The 16,953-nt window shown below is 43.6% G+C and overlaps 2 protein-coding genes across 2 annotated transcripts in view; one reads left to right on the top strand and one right to left on the bottom strand.

The window, feature by feature from the left end:
• Nucleotides 1-13,671, top strand: part of LOC147798089 (protein phosphatase 1F-like) — a 28,948-nt gene extending 15,277 nt beyond the window's left edge. The window contains exons 4-7 of the mRNA XM_087140933.1: nucleotides 1,424-1,612; nucleotides 2,154-2,297; nucleotides 4,231-4,324; nucleotides 5,095-13,671. Of these exons, the coding sequence (XP_086997059.1) occupies nucleotides 1,424-1,612; nucleotides 2,154-2,297; nucleotides 4,231-4,324; nucleotides 5,095-6,227 (1,560 nt within the window). The 3' untranslated portion in view covers nucleotides 6,228-13,671. The remainder of the gene's footprint in view (nucleotides 1-1,423; nucleotides 1,613-2,153; nucleotides 2,298-4,230; nucleotides 4,325-5,094) is intronic.
• On the bottom strand, nucleotides 13,523-16,922 carry LOC147798088 (NAD-dependent protein lipoamidase sirtuin-4, mitochondrial-like). Its single transcript, XM_087140936.1, has 4 exons — nucleotides 16,781-16,922; nucleotides 15,867-16,595; nucleotides 14,761-14,961; nucleotides 13,523-14,650 (listed from the first exon to the last, which is right to left on the bottom strand). The coding sequence occupies exons 2-4, from the start codon at nucleotides 16,560-16,562 to the stop codon at nucleotides 14,498-14,500; spliced, it is 1,050 nt and encodes a 349-aa protein (XP_086997062.1). The 5' UTR covers nucleotides 16,563-16,595; nucleotides 16,781-16,922; the 3' UTR covers nucleotides 13,523-14,497.
• Between the last annotated feature and the right edge of the window lie 31 nt (nucleotides 16,923-16,953).

Raw genomic sequence — 16,953 nt, 5'->3', positions numbered from 1 at the left:
CCAGGAGGAAACCTCAGTGCTGCATTGGTTGATGCACGAAAAACTCCTGCACTTTTATTTAGATTTTGCAGGCCCAACTTTTCTTTTCTTTGGTGATTCAGAGTTGTGGAAGGGCAGAGCAACAAGCAAGCAACTATCCCACAGAAACAATATCAGCAAGTAAATGTACTGAACCATGTCTTCCTTGGATGACATCACAGGAACAGTGCCCTCAGTTGTCCAGGAAAGCATTAATAATTGAACAATTTAAAAAAAACTGCACTTTTCAATGCATTTAACCTTAACAGGATGCCAAATAGTTTTCATTCGTTGAAGAAGAGTATTAAGGTGCAGAAAAATTGTCTTAGAAAACTTCATTGCAGCTACACTTTAAGGAACAGTAAACTGAAGTCACATACATTTTATATCAGCGCATCGAGCACAACCTTTTTGAGGGATTTACTTTGTTTCAACTTTCTGATGCCTACCAATTCAAGCGCAGGTATGCAGTTCTTCTCCCAAAGGGGGGTTCAAATGCATTTCCTGGTTCATTTTCTGGGCACGTATCTTTAAATCCTGAACAAACGTGCACCCCTAGGTTGTACTGTTCATGTACGCATCAGTGCGTCCTCACAGACTTATTAGAAACAGCGTGGGTCTCTTTGAAGTCTGGGCTAATTTAATTGCGGCCTGATGGACCAGTTACAAGAAATGACGCACTTGTGCAGTAATTCCAGCCACAAGGGGCTACCCAGGAACACATCCTACATACATGATGTATCAGCGCATTAAATTGCATGTGACACAGTACACAGAGTGGATCACCTGTTTAGCTCATTAGTGACATTGCAGATAAGCTGGGCTCTGCACTGTGGGCAGTACCTGCCTCAGCGTACTATGACATTGATGCTGTTTGTCCCAGATGAGCAATAACATTGGTTTGGGGCCCTCGTTGCACTTTGTACCTTTTGGAGAAGATTCTGAATCTGCTTTTTCAGGATACGGATTCTAGCTGACCTGGGGAAAAACGGATATCAGCTGAATTCAGGACACTACTTCACGTGTAAAACTGATACTGTAGATCGAAAAGCTGAGTTAAAGAATATGATTTCACTTGGGTTTTAGGAAACCGTTTCAGCTATTTTAGAAAGCAACTTCAAGGAAGCTTCTTTAACTTGATGGTGGTAAACAAAATCCAGCTTTTAAGGTTGCACTGTCTCAGTGTTTACGTGGAGGTGCCAATATCTCAGTGTTTACGTGGAGGTGCCAATATTGTAATTTTCTTTGTGACAGTTGAAAATAAAGACTGGAAATCTCTTTATGATCATATTGTTGAAAAATTTGGAGCCAATAACTCAAGACAAGATTTTGTGACAGTGAGTTTGTCACATGTTATCAAGCGTACCACATGCCAGCTAACCAGTGTCACCATTCTCCTTGACAGAATGACAAGGAGAGGTCTTTCTATGCCGTCTATGATGGCCACGGGGGCACGGACGCTGCCATGTACGCCTGCCAGCATCTCCATGGCAACGCCATCCGGCAAGACTGCTTCCTGGACGACCCCTCCAAGGCGCTGGCCAAATCATTCCAGATCACCGACGAGGGCTTCCTGAAGAAAGCACGTAGGGAGGTACGCAACAAGCCCCACTGAATTTCCCAGAGCTGCTGCGCTTAGAATTTTGCCAAGTGTAGAACAAGTTTGCTCAGCAAAAGCTGGTTATCCGCCTGAGAGGCACAGTATGTATATTGCTTGTGCCTGGTGCTGTACAAATGGTTGCTTAGTACATAAATTTGTTGAGCAAAATTTGTTTAATGATGAAAATGGATCCAGTTTGGAAAAGAAATGCTCTAAAGTTTGTTTCAGAATAGAACTTTTGAAAAGTGGTACAGAAATCTTGTTTTCATTATGAAGTTCAAAAGAGAATGAGGGCCAGCTCATACTTGGAGCGAAGGCAAGCACGGGCACGATTTTGTGAAGTTAGGATAGTTGTGCTGTGAATTCATAGAAGTTTCAACAACGCAATCCAACTTTGCTCCAAGGGTTGTTTTATGGTGTCAAATTTGCTTTCCTTTTGCATTCACCTGAAGTGTGAATTGACTTTCGAGGACGATTTCTTCATTCCTGTTTGTTTATGTACCATCTACCCTTTTTGCCATGCGCATTGTTGTAGGGTTTAGGGAGTGGCACTACAGGTGTGGCGGTCATCATAGAATCGGACACGCTGCACATATCGTGGCTGGGGGACTCCCAGGTGTATCTGATGAGAGAGGGTCAGCCTGTCACGCTCATGGAGCCGCACAAACCAGAACGACCGGTAAGGCAGGGTCACCAATCCCTGTATACTGACTGGATCGCGTTGGCACCTGTAGCTAGGCACAAGAGATGTTATTTGATCCCCAGTGTGCGCGTGTAGCCCAGCATGTGTCATTAACTTATGAGTTTGGTGCATAGATTGCTGTGGTAAAACAGATTGTAAAGTGGGAGAGGGGGGCAGACCATCAGGCATCAGCCATTCATAGACTGGTCCAGTAATCCCAGCTCCATTGTAGGACCTACCAAAGGGGGTCCTCACAGTCACAAAAGGGGGGGGACGATTGGTGACTTTGGCCCACTGCTTCCACCGTCAGTGTGTATAGATCTAATTACATGCGTTTCCTAATCATTTCTAGATGTAGATGTTCTATCCAGTCAGCATTTTGGAGATCACAAACCTAAAGATATTTGGAATGTTCTGGAGGGAAAATGACAGTTCTAATTGGGAACTATTGCTCTTCCTAACTTAGAACAGCTGAGGACTTCCTGGTGTGTTATATGATTCAATCTTGGGAAAGCCTTCAGAGTCACTGTTGTATGTGATTTGCCAGCACCCAGCAGTCTAGTCTTGTGACTTTTGAAAGGGGGGTGAATTGATTTTTGTCATGTGAATTACTCAACAGTTCCAAACATAATTCATTTTGAGTTCGAAAAAGTGTGCCGAGTTCTTAGAAGACCACAAGTTCCATATCCACCACCATCTTGATACTTGGTCTCAGGAGTCAAAAGACTCAGAGTTCTAAAGAGAATTTTGAGTCCCTAGCCACCCTCCCCACCCCCCAAAACGTAGAGTTCTTAATAGAGCACCAAGTTCCAAATATAATGTGAAGTTTTTTCGCTGTTCCGTGAGGAGGCAGCGATGCTCAACTTTCTGCTGTTCTTGTTTCAGACTGAGCAATATGTGGCTTTATATTTTGTGTTGATTTCCGGCTGTGAGCCATAACCTCTGTGGTTCTGGTTTAGAAATTGATCAACAAGGAAGGAAATGCATGGTATCATGGGGGAGTCCCTCATGAGTCACCCCCTCCCCACAACGCACCAAGGAAATAATTGACAATTTTTTCTTAGGGCTTCTTAGGGTTATGGGATTTCTGAAGCATCCTGGAAAAAGTTGGCCTAGGAAGTCATGGAAAGTCCTGCAAGGGCTATTTTTGATGGGCTGCTTTGGGGATGTGATCATGGAGTAATGATAAATCTACAGGCTATCCTTGTGAGTCCATAGTAGTGGCTAATGCAGTCTTCCAGTTCAAAATTCCAAACAACTTTTCTCTGCCAAATGGTAACAAATGTCTTGGCAATTATTATATGTTGGTAAAGTCAGTGAATTAGGTTTTCAGATTTCGTTGAGAGTCACACAGTCAAAATTATTCTCATTCTCAACAGAGTCAATAAATACTGAGTGAGGCCATTTCACTTAAAACCATATGGGCCTAGAAGTTTCGTTATTGTGATTTTTTTTATCGAATTTCTCCATGCTGGGCTGAAGTTCGTAACTCTGATTTTGACAATTCCCGTCACCCACTAATAAATTTCACACATCAAAGGGAACATGTTGTCTGTGGAAAGCATTGGAAGTTGCAGGCAATGAAACTGGCAGAATGTGCATTTTTCCAGAAAATAGGTCTCTCTCATTGGATGCCGTCTTTGCAGGAAAATTACAGCTGTGTAAACAATGCCAAAAGGCGCACGTGCAGAAAGCGGGCAGATGTTCTACACACGTGCACGTGTTGATCCAAATATCTCTGAAATATGACACAGCCAACGCGCGGCACAAAAATTTGAGGTCCAAACAAACGTTGCAGTCTTCAGGCTGTGACGTCATTTGAGAGAGACCTGTAGCTTGCGATTCATTGGTCTGGTTTGACGTTTCTGATATTCTTGCGGCAGTCTATTTGAAGCGGTAATTCTGCCCCTTTCTGAATATCTCAACACAGGACGAAAGGAGCCGGATCGAGCAGCTGGGCGGTTGCGTCCTGTTCTTTGGAGTCTGGAGGGTCAATGGAACACTGGCTGTGTCAAGGGCTATCGGTCAGTATCAACCAGACCCTCCACCCAAATCCAATATTTTTGTGATTTTGAAGGATTCTGGCATGAAAGGCTACATTCTGAATTAGGGGCTGTGGCTTGGAATCACATGCAAACCTGTGGAAGCCACTCTAGTGGCTGTGGCTACTTCCTGTAGACATGTATGTCCCTGTCAGCTACAGGAAAGACTTGGACACTGCCATAAGAGCCCAGCCGACATTGTATCAGCTTAGGGCAAAACATTATATAAAAACTGTTGCCGTTACTGGCTACGTACAGGCTCAGTGTGTAGCTTTTAGCAAGCGTGGAATTGGGCATAGAGTTTCCGTGCAGTGGAAGTGCAGGTTTGTGATATTTTTGGTCAAAGTTTCCGAGCCCCATTGCATTCGAAGAAGCTATGGACAGTTGGCTATATTTTATGACCCAGAGTGAATCGAGTTACAATTTGTCATAGCCGTGCTGGATATTTAAGGTGTCAAGAAGAGTCTGCCTTGATGGAATTTAAATTGATCTCCCTCATAATGTCCATTTTCATCAGGATGCCAAACTGAGTGATGCATCAAAGCAGTGAGCTCAATTTGCTCTCTCTAGAGCGAACTTAAAACTTATTGAAAAGATAGCTTTAAGACCCATGTTACAGGGTCTTGTCAAATTTGGTATTGATGAAATGTACTGCTCCTACTGGAGATCAGAAAGGCATAAAAGATTGTTAATGTCATTGAAACTAATTTTCTAAGGAGTTGATTAATTGATGCTGTTTTTGGCGTATACAGGTGATCCCGACCAGAAGCCTTACATAAGCAGTGATGCCGACATGACCACCATGCCCCTAACGGGCAACGAAGACTGCATCATCATTGCCTGTGACGGGCTGTGGGACGTGGTGGAGCCCAAGGTCGTCTGCCGCATCATCCAGGAAAGTATCAACGGGGCCAGCGACATGGACTCAGTGGCCCACCGGCTCGTGGTGGAGGCCAAGACCAGCGGATCCAATGACAACATCACCGTGCTGGTGGTGTTCCTCAACCCCACCCAGCGAGAGATCAAGGACGAGGAGGAAGAGGTTGAGATGGACGGGGCGGCTGACCCGGAGCAAGTTGATGAGAAGGAGGAGGAGGGCAGAGATGAAGACGAGAAGAAAGGGGATGGAGACGAACATCAGGACCGCATGGATTCTGAATCGGGCAGCCAGGATCCCCAGTCAGGCAGTCCAGATCCCCAGTCCGGCAGCCCGGATCCCCAGTTGGGCGGTGGGGACAGTACGCATGGCACCAGCCCTGCTGAGCCCTCAGACTCTGAAACCAATACAGACAATGACAATCGTTCCAGACGGGGAAGTGACCTGACAACTCGTCGCCGTGCAGGGTCCCAACCCACCAGCAACGTGGCCATCGGGAGCAGCGTCAGCCCCAGACAGGGGGAGGGGAAGCGCTTGGAAGCCCGGCGGCGATCCGGCTCGGATGACTCTGCCTACCTGTCAGGCTCCTCCCCTCTGGGCTCTCCCTACAGCATCACCCCCAAAGCCAAGAGCAGCACCCCGAAGAAGTCCATCAGCATCAATAGGCACCAGTCCTTTCCTTCATCGACAAAACGGCTCGGTAAAAACACCTGTCGAATTCGCAAGGCCCGTTCGGTAAAAACCACCAACAAGACCAATGCAGCCATCAGTGACCTGGTCACACCCACCTCCAGTTTAGAAATCTCGTCGCAGGTGCAGCAGAAGGAGAACAACGCCAAACGGACTGCACCCGCCGTGTCCCACAAGTCCATGCCTGTCACCATCAAGCCCAAATCAGTGCAGGGTGCCAAGTCCATGCCGCGGCAGTCCGAAATGGTGGGAATGCTGAAGAACAAACCCAAGTTCACCAGCAAAAGTCGCTTTTCAAATCTGGACCCCTTGACCTAGGTGGTCCCCTCCCCCCTCCCATTTGTTTGTGCACCCTGTGGCCTCCCAAAATCTGGTGTCCTGTCTTCATTTAGAGGTGTCCATTTGTTTGGCAAGGTTGTGGTGGTGAGGTTCCCTGTCCAGCCTGGAAACAGTGAGGTGCGGTGTCTGAAACTGCTTGTATAAAAGGGTGTGTCTTTGTCATGAGGGTTGGTCTTTGACTGTGAGGGTACCTCATTGGTGTCATCACAGAGGCTCTCATCTCATGAAGACTGCCGTCCTGATCATAGCACCTGGCTAAGAGTTGACACATGAGTGGGAGACAAGGTGTCCTTGCAGATGATCACTCCTAATCCCCAGGACTTTCTTTGAGACAGTTCCCTTGCAACCCCCAGAATCCAACACAATCTTGGTGTGTCCTGATTTTGGTTAAAGTACACGTCCTTGCTCTTTACCAAAATCTAGACATATCAAAGACCCATGTATAAATAAACATAACAGTGTCTGGCTGGGACAATCCCAAACCTACCAAAATACTACATCAAGTACAGGCACTTCAAGTGGGCAGAGTAGAAAATCTGCGTGAGATGGATGTACTCGGGCGAGATTTAAAGAGGGGACAAAACTGTTTTGGTTGACTTCTGGTAAATTGGATCCCCGACTTCTCCAAGAGGTGTTCATGTATTCATCGTTGGTGGGACCTGTCATGAAATGATCATGTCTTGTGAATGTTGAGGTGCCTTTTTATTTTCCCAGTTCCTGTAGGGGATAGGAGCCAGCCAGTGTCACATGGCTGATCAGTTAATCTGTTGGATCCTAAAATGGACTTAGTTTTGCCACCTGACAGGGTGTAAAAGGAAGGATCAGTGTCTGGTAAGATCAGATACATTCACAGCGGAGTGAAGTGTTTCCTGATATAATACAAAACCCAAACGGTCTGATGTTACATGTTGCACAACTCTTTATGGAATAGTTATATATTTTTAGGTGGATGTGCTAATTTTTTTTTTATCGGTAGCAAAAACACAAGAAATTTAAAAGTGTTTCCAATCTTCGAATAGTCGAAGGATCACATTCCAAAACTTGACAAAATGCACAATTTTTGAAGAAACATTCAACGAATACATTCGAGGTATTTCCATATTGCTAAATACTTTGATATTTTTATCTCGCAACTGAAGCAGGTTTTTTATTCTCGTGTTCCTTTTACAGATCATTTTCTTAGATGGGTCCAAGGTCTTACACTGTGTCAAAATTACCAAGGGATTATTATACACGTCTGAGGCAAATAGCTGTATCCACTAACCAGTGGCTTTCATAAACGTGCTATGAACAGTTGTAGCCAACTAATTTAGACATGCTCACCCAAGTTGTAACTGAGCCCATCACAAGTCAAAACAGTCCAGGGATGTGATTTCTCCGTTTTTGTCCCGGTATTTTGGGCCTCAAAAGTCGACCCTCGTGAATCGCACAAAACCGTTGAGAAAATCAGGGGGGGGTTACAATATGCTAATTAAATATTCATATCACGCATGCATGCCAAAATGAACCGAAGAATAGACTTACATGTACTTGTTTATTCTTTCTTCTCGAGGATCAGACACGTCGGACTACCTCGTACGTCTGCGTTATATTTACAATGTACACTGTACTTGTATACAATGTACTGTACGTACAACGTACGTTTGCATTTCTCACACGTCCTCATACCTGAGAACGAGGTTTTACAAGACTGGTATCTCGCGGGCATTATATGTGAGTAAAATGTGAGACCTGGCGCTCGTATCGAGCCCAGCTGCGCCGTACATACGCACACTGCTGTGTAAACCGTACGCACACGATTTGACTACACACACTTATAAGAACGATGGCAACACACGCATGCTTCGTTGGCTGCAGGCTTCTCCCATAGAGACGCATGCTTCGTTGGCTGCAGGCTTTTCCCATAGAGACGCATGCTTCGTTGGCTGCAGGCTTTTCCCATAGAGACGCATGCTTCGTTGGCTGCAGGCTTTTCCCATAGAGACGCATGCTTCGTTGGCTGCAGGCTTCTCCCATAGAGACGCATGCTTCGTTGGCTGCAGGCTTCTCCCATAGAGACGCATGCTTCGTTGGCTGCAGGCTTCTCCCATAGACACGCATGCTTCGTTGGCTGCAGGCTTCTCCCATAGAGACGCATGCTTCGTTGGCTGCAGGCTTCTCCCATAGAGACGCATGCTTCGTTGGCTGCAGGCTTCTCCCATAGAGACGCATGCTTCGTTGGCTGCAGGCTTCTCCCATAGAGACGCATGCTTCGTTGGCTGCAGGTTTCTCCCATAGAGACGCATGCTTCGTTGGCTGCAGGCTTCTCCCATAGAGACGCATGCTTCGTTGGCTGCAGGCTTCTCCCATAGAGACACATTCTCAGTGTTGGTCCGAACGTCGGCAGGAGTAGTACGGTTCACATTGTTTATTTTATTCATTTTGACATAAATGTCACGGGTCGTGGAAAGGTCGTTAAGACCCATATTCAAGCCACTACCCCGTAAAATACTAATATAAATTTACATAACAGGATAGAGAACATGAGAAATTAACTGTGGATAAAGACAAAGAGTGCAAAATCACATTAAAAGTTGACAAAAATTTAAAAGTAAATTGCAACAAAACAGAAAAATGAAGTAAAATGGTGAAAAACGGAAAAAAAAATACGTAGTCATTAAAATATACGAATAATTAAAACCATAAGCAGCAATCCAAGTAACTATAAGGAAAAAAAAACAAGTAGATCATAAAATTAAATGAGAATTATAGAAAATATATTTTAGAATAAAAATAATGCAGTAAAAAAGGAGAATCTAAGCTAAAAGGAATTTAAAAATGAAGATTTAAAAATATTTAGGGAAGTACTGTTAGCAACATCGTCAGGGATGGTGTTCCAATCATTTGTATTATGGATATAAAAAGAATTCTTAAAATAGTCGGTTTCTGCCAAAGGTACCTGTACTTTCAAGGTGTGGTCATTTCTGGAGATTCTATTGGCAGGATTAAACATACAAGTTCTACCAGTATCGGTAAGGCCATTCATAATTGTATATGCCATAACCAACCTTGGGTACCTTCGTCTGTCCTCTAGAGATGACCCTCCAAGTTCTTGAAGTAAAACACTATAATCTGTAGTCCAGTCCCTGCCAATCCTTCTGGCACCGCGTTTTTGAATTCGCTCAAGCCAAACACTTTGGGTTCTTTAATAGGGGTCCCAAGCCGTGTGCGTACATCCACGTTGCATTCTGGGCTCGGTACATGTACCACTCTATGTAGCCTAGTTCCTGCAGACATTGAATGCGGTATCGGTAACGTAATTCAATTGTTTGAGGATCAGACTAACATATATTTGTGCGGCCTCGCTTATGTGTGCGTTTACATTCCTGGTATCGTACCATGCGCAGATGTACAGTTGTACATATGCGTACGTGTACATTTACAGTACGTCAGAGCCAACATGACGCTCTCCAAGTTCAACAGGAAAATTCTCTCAAAAGGAGACTTGTCAGTAAGAGAGCTAGATAAACACGTCACCCATAAATGTAAATGGAATCGGTCAGGAGAGCATGCCATGGTGGACGGCCTGAAAGTGCAGTGAAGCCAGTGTTTTGTCAAAGCAGCAAATCGCAGGAAAAGTACTCTGTGGAGTCGTAGTTATTTTAAGCCCTGTTTTGTTTCTGTGAAACTTTTATGTGCAAAAACAACTTTGAAAAGTTCACAGTTTTTCTTAAGAGTGGACTGAGATCCTTGAACAAAATAAAATAAGAAATAGTAATGTTTGATTTGTCCACAGTTGCTATAATTCAATACAAAATTAACTTCATAAAGGGCAGTAATTTCAAATCTTTTTGCTTAAAACATGCCCCAGAGAGGCTTAGAATGCGGGCTCCGGACCCCACACCGTAATGGGTCACTTCGCACTCGCAGTTTCAGGTATTTTTACAATCCTCAAATCACATCCCTGAGTTACAGAAATTGCAATCCCCTCCATAACGAACAAAGGGTGAACAGCCGTAAAAAAGTGCCTCGGATGAGGTTCATTTGAATGCGCAGAGAGACCAGACTTGTGCTGGACTGTGAACGGATTGGAATAGACTTGCCAGATATTAAGTACTGGATCCCTGCGGACTTCTGTTAAAACTTGGCATGAGGGAAAACGGGCTGCTTTACAGCTGCGGCCTTGATTTCTGGCACTGGGATGCTGCAGTGGAGAAGCTGTAGCAGCTTACAAAAGTCAGAGACTTAGGTTGTGCGCTACATAACACAATGAAAAAATCAATCAGAACCGTGGAAATGGCATTTTACCGATCAAATTACTTTAGTGCCAACCCACTTACCACTACGTTGAAGCCTGACGGATGGAGCTTACCAGAGCCCTAAAACAAACGGAACTCAGTAGTCCTCGTCAGTATTTCCCCCCACTTACGAAACATTATTGAATTTCAACAGCTCGATGCATAGAGCTTCAAGCAATTGCTTTGTTCTTACCTTCAAAAGGGCGAATCTTCATGGTCCGAAGGTCCCACTACATGTACATTTGAGGGCCCCACCTTGTCCAAAAAAAGAAAAAAAAGAAGCACCCTTTCACCTTGAATTAATCCCAAATACCCGTTAAATTAAATGTCTTCATGGTACCATATTTCTGTTCCTGCTTATCTCCATTGTATGGATACTCAAGTACATGTAGTATTACACAAAAATGTAACCTATTTTCCCTGTACATAGGCAGCCAGCTGTTCTGGTGTATATTCAAGAATTGATGGAATTTACTGAATGAATGTATTACACCTGAAAAAAAAAAGGAAACAAATTTTAATAACTGCAAAAGCAGAGTGGTCAAATATCAGCTCGACTGGCTTTTTTTTAAAACAGCAATAGTCACCAGAACAAGTTGTGAAAATTGTGTTTATTGTAAGACGGTGTGTGAAATATAGTCGGGTTTTTCCCTTAAGGACACTATGGTGTTTTATGGTATGGCCCAATGAAACTCTTGATTGGCTCTATTATTTCTGGAAGAAATGGTTGTACATGTAACTGCCCCTTTCTCCATCAATAACCAGGGCTATATAAACAAAAGACAATATTTTTATGCTGCTGCCATCTTGGTCTTGTTCACCGAATCCTTGATCAAAAAATGAGATCAAAAACTTGCTGTAATTCCTTTTCTACAGCCTCAACCTGAGGCCTCATGTCTTACTGAGGACATTTTCACATCTCCAGAAGGAATTTTATCTTGAAATTTGGAATGATTTAAATGTGATCAGACATGTTCTCACTCCTTGGATTTAGTATGGATGCATGCACTTTAAATTATCATATAATGTATTCCAGGTTATGTTAGTTTATACAATTGTTCCTGAGTGGTTATTTAAACTATTCAGCCCCAAACTGGTGTATTTAAACTTTGTCGTTGGGGAAGGGGTGTAATTTTGTTCATTAAACTCTAAAGGAACAGTAATGGGCATCTTTGCCCACTGTGTGTGCGTGTGTGTGATGGTCGTAGAAAAGTGGTGGTTCTCGTAGAAAGTTCAGTCTGCATGTTAGCAGCGTAATGCTTGGTGACTAACTTTTTGTTCGTTTTGATGACTTCTTGGAAAGTCCCACTTGTTTTGCAGTTCATCCGTTTTGTAATATTTTAATGCGAAGGCCAGACTTACGGATCTCCAGTGCTCACCTTAGGAGCTGTGTTTTAAATACCTCCACAAATTTTGAGTTCAATTTTTTTTCAGAATTAGTGGTGATTTTTCTTTCTCTGTGCTCAGTACAACTGGGTAAGATGTTCCACTTTTCTTGACAGAATATATTGTATCATACAATAAAGACAATGACCCTATACATTTTTTAACCCAGACTAAAAGTGTATATTCCCACTCCTAAGCCTGTTATTTTAGCACAGTATTTCACTGTGTATGAAATTGAGAGTTTGAACTCAACATTGTAAATGAATATATTTATTTTTATTAGCAATTTCTTTCTAGGGAAATATTAAGCTCTTTCGTGTCTTCAGAAGTTATATCTCTGAAACATTTCCTAACTTCTGAAATGTTGTTACTGCTCAAAATGAGACATAAAACAGTGTAACTGCTTTTAAATTACATGCATTTTCAAACTTAATTGATGATTATAAGCGTCAAAGAGTAACTGTAACCATATCCCCGATTTACTCAAGTCTGCAGTCACACAAGGAGTAACAGGAGGAATACTGGAATGAAATAAAGTATAAATACAAGGTCATCACAAAATCTGCATGGTAAAAACAGCCATCAACAACCTTGATTCTTGTGCAAGACTTTTTATATAACCTGAAAGATGTATAAAATTGCTATCGAGTTAAGATAAAAGAAACTACGGTTGTCTGTTGGGTTTGTTAAGAAAGTACACCTGCCCCTGTGGAAACTTCATTTCTCAAGAAATTGACTAAGTTGTAAATAACTCTGTGGATGTGGTATACTTGTGGTGAAATGTACAGAGGACTAGCAGAATGGCCAAGCAGCGGAATTATTTTAGCCTACAGGCCAGTTGGTACTCATAATTGAAATGCAAATGCTAACTTGTGATGTCACGGCAAATACTGGTGCCCCGGATTCCCCAAAATCTGAAGACCTTAAACTTGGCTAAATTTCTTTGCCAGGGTTGTGTGATGTGAAATGCAAGTAACACCTGCATTTTTTTTTGAAATGGAAACCGGCCATTCAGCCCTGGTGAGAGAGATCTAAACTGCCAAGACGTGACTGTAGAACACGAATCCTTCAAATGTTGTGAAGTACATTTCCTTGCAGTGTACATGGATATACGTATGTTAGGTGCAACGGTTGGATCTTTGTGATTGGTTGATAGTGCTGTAGCTGCACAGTGCTATCAACCCTGACAGTGCAGGGCGGTAGATCAGACACATTGATCTGCTTATCAATTTGTCCTGCAGTCCTGTTGAATACTTCTTTCTTTCCCAGACGTGGCTCTGGAAGTTTTTCACGAAGGAAGTTCAGTCCAAAATTTCCTGCTGCAGTTGATTGATCACGCAAACGGCATGCCAGCACTACCAACCAAAAGTGTGTTCCCGCGATTGCACCTATCTATTTCCCTGATACACGTATCTAGGTAAGTCAGCCCTGTAACTCCTGGCTTCGGATTTCTTTGTAGAATGATTCTCAGACAGAGAGTCGACTAGTCAACTTGATTGCTCTCCAACTATCCTAAATTGTATCCGTTTTATGTGCTTACATTCAGAGACGTATATACATTTTTGTGTCCTGTTGTTTCAGTGCAATGGAAAAATGAACAAGAAATGCCGGTTTAATTCCTCGTATATTGGCAGTGTAGTTTTATTTTAGCAGTTGCTTTGGATGTTTTAAAGTAAAAAGAAAGGCAAACTAGAATGTGACCCATATTGTGTTGGAGCTAACAAGTGTGAAATAAATACATTAAAACGGAAATCAGAAAATGTGGTTTAAAAATGTTATTCTTGTGTAAAGTCATCTCCCCTGCCGTCGACTTCCCCCCCCCTATTGTTTCCAGGGAGCTGATAAGCGTACCAGCCTATCATTACGAGGAGAAGCAGGCAGGGTGGTTTCAAGGTGTACTGGGATTAGTGGATTGATGAATACAGGTATTGGACTTGGGCTCGGAAGACAATGTACGTGTATATGGAAGGGTGTGTCGCCCACACAATTTGGTTTTCCAATCAGTAGTGCTCGACCATTTTACATACAATGTGGATAAATCCAGGAAGATGAAAGTATGATTGAACATCGGACATGTTCTGACCATTTGTGTTGTGTGGCCACACAAAGTGGATGACACTTTGTACACGACAGCTCATCTGACCTTGATAAATGACAGACTCAAAACGGACCATGACTAAGCACTTTCTGTATGTAATTCTACCGTCTGGAACCAATCAATGCACAGTGCCTCTGCATACAAAGGATAAAAGCTGCAGTGACGTCCTCACAGGTAAGTCCATTACAAGTCCTTGTAAGACCCAACAAGTAACATGTCCTCAATGGTTTATCGCCTGTCCTCTCATCAATGACAAACCATTCAATCTCCAGTCAAGGTCACAAGCTATCCTAATTAATTGGACTTGACCACAAATCTGCGATGAACACACCTGAGCGTTGGGACACGACACCAGTGGCTTTCAGGTGTCCTGAGGTAGTTGGCACTTTTATCCTTTTCTTCAAGCCAAGGGAAAAAAGTAAGTATCAAGTTCCTGAAAGACACATTTGATGGTGCAAGATTCCTGAGGCATTGATTCGAAAGCAGAGTCATGCGACCTGAATGCGTGGCAAGATGCTGCTCAGCCGTCCATCAATCTTAAGTTTGGCCAGCTGGTCAGCTCTCGTCGGTCCAATGTTCACTATTCCTAGAGGTTTCTTTTGCTCTTTTGCAGCCAGTGCAAAACGGAATCCGGAATAGACCTGCGGCGAACAGCAAGTAAAATAAAAGGAGTGCATGGTTAAGATGTCAGAAAAATAAGTGTCAGTCGGTTTAGTCTGATAGATTTCTGTCTAACACTGTCGGCACCAACCTCGAGAGATGACCCTGCCACCAGAACAGCGTCAGCCTCAAGCAACCGGGCAAAGGCCGATTCCCTGATGTCTCGCGGCACGTTGTCTCCAAAGAAGACGAGGTCTGGTTTCAAGATACCATGGCAGGAGCTGCAAGAGGGAACAGTAAATCCGGCTACCGCCTCATCTGAGAGAACGACATCACCGTCAGGAGCGATCACCTGCCAATAAGATGGGTACGTGAAAAGAGTAAGAAATGATTTGGGCTTAATCTTTAAGCTTTCCCTGCTTATCAATTTTGATGAGTCGTGGCTATGATCAAACAACCAAATATAGGCCCAAAGCATCTTTGCTTCATAGGCTCTTGGCACCATTGTTAAATAGGCCCAAGGCATCAGTGTTCCATAGGCCCCAAGCACCAGTGTTCTAAGGCCCTAGGCACCATTGTTTCATATGCCCTAGGCACCAGTGTACCAGTAACCATAGGCCCTAGGCATCAGTGTTCAGTAGGCCCTAGATACCAGTCTTTTGTAGGCCCAAGGGACCAGTGTTACATGTATGTAGGCTCTAAGCACCAGTGTTCTGAAGGCCCTAGGCACCACTATTCTGTAGGCCCAGGGCACCAGTGTACCATGGGCCCTAGGTGACAGTATTCTGTAGGCCCAAGGCAACACTATTCTGTAGGCCCAAGGCACCAGTGTACCATAGGCCCTAGGTGACAGTATTCTGTAGGCCCAAGGCAACACTATTCTGTAGGCCCAAGGCACCAGTGTACCATAGGCCCTAGGTGACAGTATTCTGTAGGCACTGGTGTTCCAAGGTACCAGTGTTCTGTAGGCCCTAGTAATGCATGTTAAATCTCCGTGATGATTTGATCTTAGTGTAATCATTTGATCTAATTTGCCAATGGTTCCACCATCAGCCAAGTGATTTTTCTTTCTAATTCACATTTGTGAAAACTGTTTCAAAAAGGTAAGTAAAGTTGGAGATTTTATAACGGATCAACCAATCAGAGGGCCAATCAGTTGGTCATGCAGAGTAGCCAATCATAGCCAGCCATTTAGGAGATATGGAGACAGAGAATGTGGTCAAAAAAACGATATCTTTGTATGCTTTCCTCTTTTACCTGAGATTCTACACTAAATTGCGGGTTCATCTCCTTCATGCGTTTCTGCAGCTTGTCTCTGGTAGTTTTCTGTCCGCACGACAGACACACAATCCACGCTGAGCACCCGTGCAACTCGATCACCCTCCGACTCTGGGCCTTGGTGTGCAGTGCGTCCACATTCTGCGTGACTAGCCAGTGCACCTTGCCGGCCCGCTCCCACTCTGCCAAGGCCCAGTGGGCAGCGTTGGGAAGGACAGAGCTGAACTTGGGCCAGCCAACAAAATTTCGGGCCCAGTATCGCCTCCTCTTGGAGGCACTCTTGAGGAAATCCTGGTACTGGATTGGTCGGCTGTCACTCCGGGCATACAGCCCCACACCCTCGGACCTGTAATCAGGTATTCCCGACTCTGTCGATATTCCAGCTCCAGTCAGCACGAATAATCTCTTGGAAGCAGATACAAAATCTTGTAGTTTCTCTAGAGCAGCTTCATCAACTGGAGAACTTTCTGGAACACATGATGTTTCTTTAACCACACTGTCGTCATCTGGCTTGAATATCTGAGGCTGTGTGGACAGGTGTTCGATATGTGTTCCAGATGCAATGGTTGCAAACGTGACCTGTTTCAATGGCACCTTAGACGATTTTAAAATAAAATTACTTCGTCTGCATGGTCTGTTAGCTAAGGAAACTACATGTAGAATAATAGCTGCCATTCTGCACCGGCTTATGTTGGAGATAATCAGTTTCTGTAGAGATCAAGATTCAGAGTTCATGATCAGAACTGTGTAACAGATAAGACGACAAATTCTACATGGTATCATTGTATTTACGCCGGGCATTGTCAGCGTCAGGGATTGGGTGAGCGCAAACATCACTTCCAAATCATTGCCTACAACAAACTATTTACGTGAGCCTTCACCTTCCTACTTACGGATAACAGTTCACTGTAAATTTACACTCGTTACACGTAATTCTCTTGAAGCATATTCTTATATTTTGTCTAATAAAATGCCAAATTTCTCGTTTCCAAATGATCACAATGTAAACATCTTTCTTACGCAACTTCACATTTTAACTATAGAGGGCGCCTTTCAAAATACGTGG

This window comes from Acanthaster planci, linkage group LG09 (genome assembly GCF_054643075.1).
Source record: "Acanthaster planci isolate LZ-2023a linkage group LG09, COTS_SCS, whole genome shotgun sequence".
Lineage (NCBI taxonomy): Eukaryota > Metazoa > Echinodermata > Asteroidea > Valvatida > Acanthasteridae > Acanthaster > Acanthaster planci.
The sequence above is the reverse complement of the archived record's forward strand: the minus strand, read 5'-3'. Positions and strand labels throughout refer to the sequence as shown.

Excerpts from the sequence above, each read along its gene's own strand:
- LOC147798088 (XM_087140936.1), bottom strand. The coding sequence starts at position 16,562 with ATGGCAGCTATTATTCTACATGTAGTTTCCTTAGCTAACAGACCATGC. Across the intron at positions 14,962-15,866 it reads AATTTAGTGTAGAATCTCAG|GTGATCGCTCCTGACGGTGA; the intron begins GTAAAAGAGGAA and ends TCTTATTGGCAG. Across the intron at positions 14,651-14,760 it reads TGGCAGGGTCATCTCTCGAG|GTCTATTCCGGATTCCGTTT; the intron begins GTTGGTGCCGAC and ends TGTTCGCCGCAG.